This window comes from Epinephelus moara, chromosome 10 (assembly GCF_006386435.1).
Source record: "Epinephelus moara isolate mb chromosome 10, YSFRI_EMoa_1.0, whole genome shotgun sequence".
Taxonomy (NCBI): Eukaryota; Metazoa; Chordata; class Actinopteri; order Perciformes; family Serranidae; genus Epinephelus; species Epinephelus moara.
This window is the reverse complement of record NC_065515.1, coordinates 16997336-17010259: the sequence shown is the minus strand read 5'-3', so window position 1 is coordinate 17010259 and position 12924 is coordinate 16997336. Positions and strand designations below refer to the sequence as shown.

Here is a 12924-nt window from a genome sequence, read left to right as displayed (position 1 = left end):
GTGGAGTGGCTTTGCTAATTAAAAAAAATAGAAACTTGTTTAAAAACCAATATATATTGGATTTTTAGATGAAAATAAACCTAATATCCCCTGTGTAAATCCTCATTTGGACAGCTTTTTCTGTCCGTGTAATTAACATGGAATTCTTTATCTACAGAACTCAAACTGGATCCTGATTTCGATGACTTTAAACTCAAAGTGAGACAGTTTTTGAAGAGGAATCAGTCACGCAGTCATGAATAATTTCGTGCTTAGTATTCTATGGTGCTAATTGTGTATCGCAGTTTGTGTCTTGTATTGTCCCATCTGTATTTTTATTGTTGTTTGTACCTTGCACTGTTACTTGTGTTCTTGTTGCTGAGTCTTTTGTATCTTAAGGCCCTGCTAGGGACAGGCATTGCAAATTAGCTTAGGCTATAAATGCTGTGGTGTGTGTCATTTATGTATGCTACATACTTGTCCCCATACAAATAAACATTAAATAAACCTGACAAAAGCTTTTGAAAAACAGAAAGTTAACACTTAACATCGATTATTGTGTCTTGTATGAGGAGAATATTGTTACAATATGAAGTTTGACATGATTTTAGATGGTGTGCTTGAGCTTATCTGATAGCAACAACATTCAAAAATACCAGCTTCTCTTGTTATTTGAGAAAAAAAAAAAAAGTATATGTGGATCAGCCTGAAACACAATCGCATAAGGCGACCACATTCACACACAGACGCTGCAGTAAAACTACACATAAGAGCCAGAAACTACAGATATGAGCTTCATATAAACAACAACTGCCGTTTTTTTTCAGCAGTGGATCCAAATCGTTCTTCCCATCCCCACCCTGTCACCCCGCCCTCCTCCCCCCTCCTCTCCTCTCTGATATAAAAGTTAACATGGCAGAACACCAACTGCACCTCCTCTCCCACTGTGACCTGACTGACTGCAGATTGCATAAGGGGACATTAAGTTTTAGGGCCCTCTAATTCCCGCTGGATGACAGTGGCCCCCCAAGGTGGTGTGTGTGTGTGTGGGGGGGGCACAGACAGAGCTGGTGGCCGTGACCCGGGTGCCGCCACCGCAGCGAACATAATGAGGGTTAAAGAGACGGTCATAGATGAGGAAGCGCTCATCAAACAGAGAGAGGGAAAGCGAGAGAGAGGTTGATTAATCAACAGAGGAGCCCCCTCCTCGTCCTCCTCCTCCTCTTCGTCCTGCCTTCCTCTTTTTCCTCCCTGACATGTATTTAGAAGCTCATTATGCTGTGCTGTTATAAGGCCCAATAAAGGCTAACAGACCTCGACAGCACTGGCAGTTTGAAGAGTCAGCTAAGAGCCGGAGAATCTCAGCGTTAATAATAACAGTAGTAAGATGTCTGTAGTGTCAGCCGCAGCTGTGAGGACGCTCTGTGTGTCTACATGTCTGTATCAGCGCAGAGGATCCATTAGATCACTTTAGAGATGGTTGGAAAGAAAATAAACAGCTGAATTGTTGTCTTAATATTGTTTATTTATCCTTTTATGCTTGTATTAATCTTGTTTTGTAACACTTTCATTAGGGGTTTATAAGTCGTAAGTAATGGCTTTATTAATGACATTTAGATCATGATGATGCTGATGTTCATCCCCTTTAACTTGAATGTTCTTTAGATCATCACTAAATAGATTAAGGTATCTAAAAGTCTGTAAGAGCAAGTGTCATTGGACAGTGATAAATAATAAATTATCTTTCAACCACTGATAAAACCCTAACTTATAACATAATCCCTTTATTAAAGAGCTGTATCCTCTCTATAAATCAATAGACTTGAGGCAAACCTCAGCAGCTGCTCACTGTGGTGAAACGTGATGGTGACAAAAGGTGCTTCTCGGTGTGTCTTACCAGCTTGTGTGCAGTCTAGGTGGGCTCCTGCGCTGTGGGGGCGTAATGGGGCAGATTTGACGTAGCACCTGCACCAGCAGAGGTCATCGACTGTTAACATATCAAGAGGTCAAAGTTGAAAGGTTAATAGCTCCTCTGCTCGTGTGGGCGCTAGGCCAGTGTGAGATGGTGTGGGAAAAAAGGGTGATATCTGAGCGGTGGGTGAGGGGTGAGGGGTGGGGGGGGTGGGGGTGTTGGACGAAACACATAACTGGTCGCATCAGTGTGAACAAAAGAAACTAGAATGGCTTTTTTTTTTTCTTTTTTTTTTTTTTTTCAAGATTTATAGCCAGACACCTGACAGAGTCTACTGCTCGGAGCTTTCTCTTAATGACAAACTGAGTCAGCAGCAATGAAACACAACATTCAGTCAGCTGTGCGTGCATCAACGTACCATTTAGTCTCGTGTGTCTGTTGGCCCGCACACGGAGAAACGTCTGCAACAAACAGAAAGAATGGCATCAGAAGGGTTTAATATTTTATCAAAATCTTTCATTCACATTTCTACTGGAATAAAAAAACAGCAGCACAGCAGATGGCGGTAAAATATTAACACACTGCATGTCTTCATATCTTTTGATTGTCGTGGTTAACACTTGTTACCATGGTCACCTTTATTACAGAGCAATGATGGCAAATTCAAAGTGTTTTACTGACAACCTCCACCGACAGTTTCTTCATACACTTTTCCTCTTCAACTTCATTTTATATGTTTGTACTATATTTACTGATGTATTGATTTTTTTCCGATTTATTTGACCAGATTTAAAAGATACATGACAGACTGATCACAATGACAGACTCCAAATTAGAAATTTTAATTTTTGAGGATTAAAATACACTAAAAAACTTCAGGACGTCTCTCCAGTGTGGTCATTTAATGCAATACAAGATGGAAACCAGAATGACATTAAACTTAAGAAACACAAACAGACAATACAATTTAGGCATTTATATACTCCAAATTATTTTAAAAACATTTCTTGAGATGGGATTTAAATCTTCTCTCAACTGGGTTTAGTTTAAGTGAGATATGCAGCTTGTTCCATTGACATGTCTAATAAGTATTTTTCCCAAAACATGTTTTAAATCTCTTGGGAATAAAACTTCCTAGGGCCTTTACACATTGAGACCGTTTTTTGTTTTTTTTCCGGGTTTGTTTTTTAAATCGGTCATCCAAAGAAACATGTTTAAGCACAGAAACCTTGCAGACTGAGTCAGATGAGTTTTTTTGTTCTATGCATTGAAGACGAGACAAAATGAAAAGACACATTTCCTCTCTTGCTTTTCTCCACTGGAGTCATTTATCTGTCATCACACTCTTTCCCTGTGTCTTGTATTTGGTACCACATCTGCATGAAGGAGCTCCACTCTGTCTCTCTTTTAGTCTGAGTACTGTCCACATCCTCCTCCTCGTCCTCGTCATCATCATCCACCTGAATATTACTATCTGACCTGTTGAACGTGAGCTATCTGAGTTATGAAAGGATACTGTGCTCCTCTGTTTTGTCACTGATGTGTCCCACCACCACATTTTCTTCACTGATTCTTAATCAAACATCTCTAAAGGCCTCGACGGATGTGAAAAACGCAGAAAATCGAACCTGTTCTGCAAAATGTAATGACAACTAGGACAAAAGTTTAGGACTCAGTGTGCAAATGTGACTGACACAACATGAGGTTGTATTTATTTTTAGATGTGCAACAATTTCAGAAGAAAAAAACTGACCTAGTGTGCAAAGGCCTTTAGATGGCCTGGTGTGTGTTAGAGGCTCATATTTTACTAGATTAAAATATTTGCATAATCAGTAGGGAGGTGCAGATTTGTGCACAATCTTGTGGGAAATACAAATCTTAAATTTCCCTTTTATCCATGGGGAGAAGGTTTAATTTTTTTTTTTTTTTACAAAAAACTGGACTGAGATGTGTGCCGGGTTGACAACTTTAAAACAACTCTCATTAGCTTATTTTGTGCAGTCTGTAATTTGTTTTAAGAGACTGCGAGGAGCTACTGTATCAAAAGATACCAAACGGTAGCATAAGTGTCACAACTCCAGTGCTCCAGGTGACGTTTTTAAGGTCAGTCTATCCAACAATTGGTTTTTGCTTTGTTTGTAATTTTGTTGAGCGCTTTAAAAGCCATGTCTTCCGGTGGTAAAAAGTGATCCAGAACGCACCCCAGGTAATTTACAAAGGCTTTTGAAGAAATTGATGTTGGCCCAATCTTTACCATAAAATCAGATTAAACTCTCAATTTAATTTGTGATCCAAAGAGGAGAGGCTCCTTGTTTACTACGAGAAGAAAAAGTTTGTCATCCAAGAGCAACTTTGAAACCTTTTGGAGCCTTTGTGCTTAAGGTATTTTCCACAATGACCTGCTGTTGTTAGATACTAGGATGTTAAGTTTATAAAGTCCTTTGAAACACACTTGTGTTTTTAAGTATATAAATAAAAATAACTTGACTCCTGATGAACTTATTACTTTTAAGGGGTGTGTTGTGTGTTGAGTACAGCGTTTGATCAACCCTTAGACCATAAAACTGCTGAGTCACTGGCACCACAACAGACTATGGTTTTATGATGTTGCTAACTACAAGTTGTCCAGTGCTCTAATAGCGCACTAATACAAAGTGTCAGTACACAGAAGTGTAGATTCACTCAATAATTACCTGCAGTATGAACCTGAAAAAGAAATGACTGTATTTTAATCCAAGTTTACAGTTTAACAAATGCACTGCTGTTCTGGGGCCGGTTACACAAAACACCTTTAGTTAAATTTTCCTTCAGTTTGGAGTTGAGGCTTTCTTTACATAAATTTGGTTGCACAAAACACTCTTATGTCTTCTATATAAGTCCTTAAAATTTTTACATAAGCATCTAAGGTTTTCTCCTTATCTTGGTCCCATACTTAAGGAATTTATATTAATCATCTTGTGTGGTGATCAGCAGTGATGTGGTGGTTCACTTTTACACTGTGATCTGTAGCCTATAGTTCGGCTTTAGCTTCTAACTATCTTTGTCTTTTTAACCTGTTGTTGCTGCTGAGTCAGTTTGACATCCTGGATATATCCTTCAAACACAGACTGTAGACCCCTCTGTCTGCTTCTCTCTGCAATCACTGTTTCATTGTTCCAAAAATATGATAATATTTCTTCAGGGAGTGCAGTTAGTTACAGTGTGGGCTCCATGCTTACTCCACCAGCTTGTTGGACCATCACAAAGGGGCGGGGCTTAGCGAAATTGATCTCAACGTAAACTGTAGAATTTAACTGCTCTTACTTCTCTTTCAATGCAGCAAATGCCTTAACGTTTTTCTTTAACTAAGGAACCTTTTTAAGGGATGCTTCCCAATACTGTCCCTCAGCCTTGAGTGTCATACTTAAGGAGAAAATGTAAGGTGTTTTGTGCTCTTAAATTTTGTCTCTAGGGTAAAAAAAGTGCATTAATCCATTTTAAGTCTACATCCGAGCCCCAGTGAAAACGCACACGTTTACTTTATCATGTTACTCAGTAAATCATATTCTCCTTATAGTATTCTCCTTAATCTCACCTGGTATCGGTCAGAGTGGGCGTCCTCTGATGTTCTAGGCGGCGAGGTGGGAGAGCCTCCTTCGCGCTTGATATGAAGCGAGAGTGAGAGAGACTGGACAGAAAAAGAAGAAAGAACAGAAAGTCAAATAAATAATTCAAGCTAGGTGTTGTCTTTCGACTCATGAGGATATTAACTATTTACCTTCGGCGTCCTTATGAGGTGGTTGTGCTGCACTGGAGTGACACTGCGGAGAAAAGAGGCAAACGATGCAGAAGCCTGTACGTTAAACAAGCTCGGAAACAGTAGCCACACACACACAAATCAACTACACCGTGTCCCTATAAAATACACAAACACAATATTGTCTTTTAAATGTCATCTCGTAAATACCCTCTGCTTTTATCTTGTCTGAATTTGTGTCTCAGTCTGTGTGTAACCTCATTTTACTCTTCCTCACTTTGTGTCTATCACACAGATACTGTACACACACACACACACACACACACACACACACACAGTGTCCCCGCGGGCCAAGTTCAATTTGAAACCATTACTGTCCACGGAGCGGTCGTTAAGCAGATTTGGAGTGTAATGTCTTTATTGGAGGAATCATTCTTCTGTTCTAAGCAGCAGGTAATGTGTGTGTGTGTGTGTGTGTGTGCACCTTTGGTCCCCGTGTGTATGTTTTAGACTGTGAGTGTGTGTAGGGCTCAAAGCAGCCATTAGCAGGACATTATCCACCCGCTGTGTGATTGGTCGCCTCGAGGCCGGAGGCTGTAATATGAAATATGTAGGGAACAATGAGGCAGCTTGTAAACACTGCACGCAGGTGACAGAGGAGACGGGAGATACCACCTGAGGAAACGAAGCGGGGGAGAAGGGGGCGTCCCTCTAGCTACTAAAATCTGTCAACATTAATTATCACCTGAAAGCTGAATGGAATAGAAATTCTGGGAGGAAAATGACAAATGGATAAATGGAGGAAGTGGAACGCTGGAGGAAAATGGTTTGAGGGAGGAAGTGAAGACGTGATTCTCAGCAAAGCTGTGAGGAGATATCTGGATGAAACCACTTGATGGTGTTAAATAAAAACAGTAAAAGAAGATTTACTTAGTTATAATGTCAAAGAAGTGAAATCAGATCTTGATACCTGATTTGTATCTGGGCAAGTTTGGTCAGCTCCTGCTCCATGTGCTCCTGCAGCTCCCCTGGTCGCAGGATTGCCTGGCAGACTGGACACACCGGGGCCTGAGCGTCATAGAGACCCTTCACTTTGCCTGGATAATAAGCAGAGTAAGAGGATTAGAAGAGGTGTTCACAGGCAAAATGTATTGTGATTTTTCCACATTGGCTAAGTCTTTGAGGCCGTGAAAAGATTATCTGCACTACAGAGAATGAACTGTGGTGATGACATGGAGAGTTTTCTTTTATAGTAGGCTTTCATTCAGAGCCCATTATAATAGGCGTGATTGTTTCGCTTTCAACATATTGTGCTCTGCCTTGACTTTGGGTAATTCATGAAAAATGTGCATCAATGTCTTTTTTGTTTAAGTGACAAATGGGAACAATTTTTGAAGCTGGTCCAGTATTGAAAACGCTGCAGCTGGCAGTGGTGGAACAGGCTGGAATGTAACTACTCGGGGCATCTTTGCACCATCAGTCTATGTCTGCTAACGTGCTTGTTTTTGCCACTGTTTTTGCCCTGAAATTGCAGTTGCCAAACCCACCCGAGGAAGCAGGAAAAGGAAACAGTAATTTAGGCGCGTAGAGGGCCAGCATGTTTTCACATTAAACTTGGTGAATTGAGGGTTTATTTCAACCAAACCAGCGTTGGTGATTGTCGTAACAGTTTCAAATCGAGATGGTTTTGGTGAGTTTTATTTTGTAACTGTACTGTTTCGCGAGCTAAAGTGAAAGTGAAAGCCAACCTCAGATTCACTTTTGTTTGGCGTTTCTTCTCGCTATTTTTGCTGGGGGGTTTTTTGACGCTGTTTCTTGGATGCCTGATGCTTACGGTCTGGCACCTGGTCACTACCTTTTTATAAAGCCCTGACCTCACCTGAGTGCTGCTGTGGTACAGAAAATAAGAAAATACACGCAGAGGGTGCATTTCCCCCCCCCTCTTTTTTAGGAAAATCCTTAAGATGATAAAATTGCTGTTTATTTAAATGGAGTCTGGTGGGTTTGTCTATGGCAACTTCAGGGTTGTTTCTGGTAAAATAAAAAAGATCATACTCTTTAAGAAAAAGGTTTATCTCTGTAGGGATCCTTTCCATAAGTCTAAGACACTTGAAATAATAATCTGAACAGCAAAAACAAGACCTTTTAGTGGACACAAAGTAACAAAAGCCTCGACTGGTTATACTGCAGCCTGTTTCGTTGTTGCTGACTGCAGCGCTCTCGTTCAACACTAGAGCAATTTAAAAAACTGTTGCTCCCATTAGTAACGAAACACGGTTCAAATACATTTACATTAAATCAAAAAACAAATTTAAGTACTTTTTTTATTCAATTGTGACTATTTTTCCTTTAATAGTGAGAAGTCAATATTTGACAAAAGCCTCAAGCTGGACTCAAACTGGGGATGTTGCCACTGGACCACCATGACACCTCCGCTCATTAAACTCATAGTTAGCGTAGAGTTTCTGTAGATGAGAACAGCCTTCACTGTGTGTGTTTATGTGTGTGTGTGTTCAGTAGACCTATCTGTACTATTGACAGACAGTGGCAATGAGAGTAAAATAAGGTTACACACACATAAACACACAGGCGCACTGCTATGGCCCCCTGCTGTCAGTGTGTTGACATCATAGGCTGTCAATAGGAACATTACCCAGGAGGGCCACTTGGCCCATTGGGCCCCACTGATGGATTACTGCCATAAGCAGCCAGCTGGGAGCCTGAGGAGCTCTACTATATCAAGATTTTACCTAGAAGATGAGGTGATTTACTCCTGAAAGCCATCAATCACACGCAGAGAGCTAGTAGGCAAGATGCACCTAATTTCCCATCTCTGCACAGTCAAGGGAAAACAAATGACAGCGCTGGCAATCACAATTTAACACTTTTAAATACAGAACATAACAAACAGATTAATATTTGTGACAGCTCTCCCTTAATGTGCAGCAGGCTGGACTGAACTTCCTCGAGGACCCTATTATCCAAACACCGGACTAACTTTTCCCCAGCTTCACTCCAAATGACCAGCGACGTGACAAGCTCAGACGCCGATGTCTGTCGGCAAGTGCCGTCCCCTGACATCAGTTGAGCTATGAGCCCCCATAATGAGGAACCAAATAGGACAAAATGGGCTCTAAATAAAACATGGGGTGGAAAATAGAAAGTGGAGTCAGGTGTCCTTGGGAGAGTGACAGCTCTCCTGGTTTCACCCCCCTCTCTCGCACTCTCTCTCTCGCCTTTTTTGCATCCCCTCGCGGAAGCCTAAATGACTTTTCCCGACACGCATCGAACGTTCCCGGGCTTTCTGCGCTCTGCCGCCCGGAACATGCAGGCATCAGTAAACAATGAAATCTCTTGGCTGAAATTGAATTTATAACCACATTACCTGCACAGATAACGTCTCTGAATGGCGCCGCGATAAGAGCAATGGGATTTGATTTTCAGGTGTTTTATTGGTCCACTTTTTGGATAAGCCCCCCTCCTCCGACTACAGCCGCCCCCCCACCCTTCACCTCTGCTCCACACAAACATCAGATTTAATGGTGTGGCAGCGGGCATGTTTGGATGTATGGATGAGTGTGTGTGTATGTGTGTGTGCGTGTACATGCTTTTGCTGAAGCCTGACTCGGTGCTTGTGCTGCACTCTCATAAGTGACAGTTGTTGGTTCATGACCACCTTTTTTACACGTCTCCATCCCCCCGCTGCCCTCCGCCCCCGCCCACATAAACCCTGTCAGTATCAGTCAGCCTCAGCCCCTCTTCAGCCTGGGGGGTCTCAGACACACAACAGGGGGCTGTAAAACCTGCCTGTGGGGCTTGTTAACTGTTCCCTCACTACGGCAACTGGCTCGGATGGATTGGCGCTCTCTCGTCGGGCTGTGTTGAGTTTGACTGGCTCATCTCCTAATGGATTCACTGTCTCTGTGTCTCTGATTGTTTCCTTTTTCTGTCTTTGTGTCTCGTCGGTTCAGGACCTCCTTCCTGGATGTCTAGCCTTTGTCCAGCTGCCGTTTTGCTCTCTTCACTTACTGTTCCCACTTGGGAGCGTGCTGCTTTGGCTATATTCAAGTCTTGTTCCGATGAAACAAAATGAGAGAGGCATAATTCCATTTTTACACGTATTTTGTGGTGGTATGTTGTGGATTATCATGGAAAATGATTACATTTACACAGCATATTTTCAGGAAGGAATCACAAAGATGAGCATACCCAAACACACCTAAATACAATCTCTCATCTCCCCATGGATTTGAAGAGAACACACCTCTGGGGCAAATAACCCATCAGAGCGTCACGATATGTCTCTGCCCCGTCCCCATTATCAAGAGCATCATGAGATAGTAAAGTCCATGTTTGAAAGAAAACAAGATATCCCCGTCCTCCTCAACCCCCTTTGTATGACTGATGGTCAAATCCACTTTCCGTTGTTCTGCATCAAGATGTGGACTGTGACTGTCCCACGCTCGGCGCTGGCCACTGCAACAGAGAGATCAGAATCCCGCTGACAAATCCTTAAAGCATCGAGTCCCCCTGAGGGCCTGGGTAATGGCCGATGCCAGCGCCCATATGACGGCTGCCAGTTCTGCTGATGCAGACGGAGCGGAGATGCCTAACGTGACCTTTAGTGAATGCCACATCACATCAGGCCTGGATGTCACCCGCTGACATTATGCTGGGGCATGAAAAGGCTGTTCTGCAGGGGAGACATGGTGACGAACGTCCCCCCGGTGACAAACCTGTGGACGTGGTCTAATTCTGATTGACGCGAGGAGGATCGGACGGCTTTGAATGGCAGGGGATGTACGTGCGAGCATCCAGGGGAGGATGTGGAGGATGTGGAGACTGCTTAGCGTTGGCTGGGTCTGTTTTTCTCTGTGTTCGCTGGCGATAAAGTGCTGAGACAACTCACTCCAACTGGCATCATTATCCCAATCATCAAACAATTCTCTAAGCACATCAGAAATCCCTCTATAAAGTCATAACAAGCACAGACTCTATATAACCAGTAGGCATGTAGAGATTGGCGGGGGGAGTGAAGTTAACGCTTGGCGGCTAACACTGCAGTGGTGGGTTGTGTAGGCAGGTCCTTGGCACACTTTCAGAGGAGATGGAGGGCTATAAAAGCCATTGGCTCCTGCCACACCTGTACCCCACCCTATCCCGCGGCCTGCTTCCTATTTAAAAGCATCACATGCAGGATATTAGTCAGGGTTTTTTGCCGTCTGTGAGGTAGAACTAACCTCTGAAGCAGAGGGGGGAGAGGGGAAAGTATGCAGGCCGCCGTTTGTTTTTTATTGGGGAAATAATGGCCTATTGAGAGGTTGGGTATTTAATGAGCAACATAATAGGCCCTGTAGTAACACATCTGCTATGAGCAGAGTCATTTCCTCAGCTTTCAAAGGCTGCTGCTCCAGCCTTTGAAACAGCGAGTTCAGTTGCCTTTGACTTAGTATGTCTAGATATCTGCTTTTTATTAATTGCAGAATTGCTACACCGGTAATACACAACATACAATACTGCCGCTCTACTTCATGTTCAATCCTAACCACATTCAGCGGCCGATGGAGACACACTCCCTCTCCTGGCTTGACCTCAAATCTCTTGCTGTCCAATCTAATTCCAGCATCCTTCAAAAATATCCCTCCTACTCTGCAATCAATTGTATTTAATGTATTAAAGACACTCACCACAACCACCACAACCTTTGGCCCTTGCACAAATCAATGTCTCGTTAGACCACTAATGATCATTCATTGACTAATAAGATCTGTATCAACCTCTTGTAGAACATTGATTGGCCTTTGGCCTCTGTAGTGCTCTGTGCATTACGTGGACAGCGGCAGACGGCAGCTGTAAGTCCTGGGGAGTCAGATGATGAAAAAGCTCCTGGTGGGAATGGACAGGAATCCTAAACCTCAAATAGACCCATTCTGAAGCACCTCAGGCCAAAGCCCTTTTCCTCTGCCCTACAGATCAATGGACATAACCTCTCTGACCACAGGTCAATCAGCACACAAACCCTCCCAATTTCTCTCCGTCCCCCTCTCGTTCTTCCTCTCTCTCATCTTCTCCATTAGTCACTACAATTGTTCCATCAGGTGCAGGCGTGGCTCAGCATGTATGTGTCCAATCATCTCGTTGATGGAGAGTGGACTGGGTAGCTGTGCGACTGTGTCCCTGTGACCATATTTCCCTTCTCAGGACCTGAGGGCAAAGATCGAACCCTGCCTCTGCCTCGCTCCAACCAATCAATCTGGCCCTCATTGAGATGCATGGCTCAATGATCTTTGATAGTGACTTACAGATTGGAGAGAGGGAGTGGAAGTCAGGGGGGAAAGTTAGGACTGTCCTTGGGTATTTGCGGTGATATGAGGCTACTCAGGAGCCACCTCATGGGAAAATATCTGCAGGTCTAAATGCTGTTCAAGTTCTTTTTCTGTTTCTTTTGCAACATTAATGAACACAAGAGGTCTTCACAGGACCACTTACTCAACCCAAGATCTGAGTTGGATGGGGTCCACATTATATTTAGTGTAACTGGGTTTGGTAGGGTTTCACTTTATTGTTGTACGTTGCATAGGTCTGTTTTAATATGTCTACTACTTGAGTGGATCCAAGAAAACTTGCTAGCAGCAGAGTTGAAACAGTCGGTGTGGACTTTGGAAAAATGAGAAAAACGGCCGATGTGAGGACGAAGACAAGGAGGTTAATGTCTTTTTCTGCAAATAATCGACAAAGATAACAAACAAGCTATTGGTCTCTCACTGCGTGGGTTTGTGCGGACCCTGTCTGGGCATCTTGGATCAGGTGCAATTATCCTCGTCTCTTTTTTGGATTGGTTCTGACTGTCTTCGGGCTTCTTTAGGATTGGGTCTCTATTGAATAAATTGATTGTGGGTACATTTTCCACATTCTTTTTTAGTATCAGGTGCAAAATCATGGGCTCTACCTACCTTATCCCTACCTGGTGAGCCCGCTCTCACTCCAAAGTTGCCGAAATCCGACGCTTGGGCAGTGACTTGCAGCATCAGAATCCAACAAAAAAAGGCGTCCTTTAACATCAGCAAAGTACGCAGCCGGTTGCTGTTATAGTTTAACGGCACCCGATGGCATCGGGGGAAATGCGGTGGGACAAGGCAAAAGTTAAGGTGGCGAAAAACTGGATGGGTCCAACAAACATCGACTTTCACCCAAGTGAGTAGTGTTCACGTCCCTTAAGATTCTAAAGCCAAACCCTGTTCTTTTTCCTTAAACCTAACCACGTGTTTCTGTTACCTAAAGCCAACCATGTTTGTAT

At 43.0% G+C, this 12924-nt stretch overlaps 1 protein-coding gene across 3 annotated transcripts in view; it reads right to left on the bottom strand.

Moving 5' to 3' along the window:
- Nucleotides 1-12924, bottom strand: part of rnf220b (ring finger protein 220b) — a 36219-nt gene that overhangs the window by 6990 nt on the left and 16305 nt on the right. For 2 of the 3 annotated variants that reach the window (XM_050054851.1, XM_050054852.1), the window contains exons 3-7: nucleotides 6598-6724; nucleotides 5649-5691; nucleotides 5466-5558; nucleotides 2310-2352; nucleotides 1877-1966 (exon numbers count right to left, since the gene is read on the bottom strand). In XM_050054851.1, coding sequence (XP_049910808.1) covers nucleotides 1877-1966; nucleotides 2310-2352; nucleotides 5466-5558; nucleotides 5649-5691; nucleotides 6598-6724 — 396 coding nt within the window. The remainder of the gene's footprint in view (nucleotides 1-1876; nucleotides 1967-2309; nucleotides 2353-5465; nucleotides 5559-5648; nucleotides 5692-6597; nucleotides 6725-12924) is intronic. The other variant, XM_050054853.1, reaches the window with a different exon arrangement.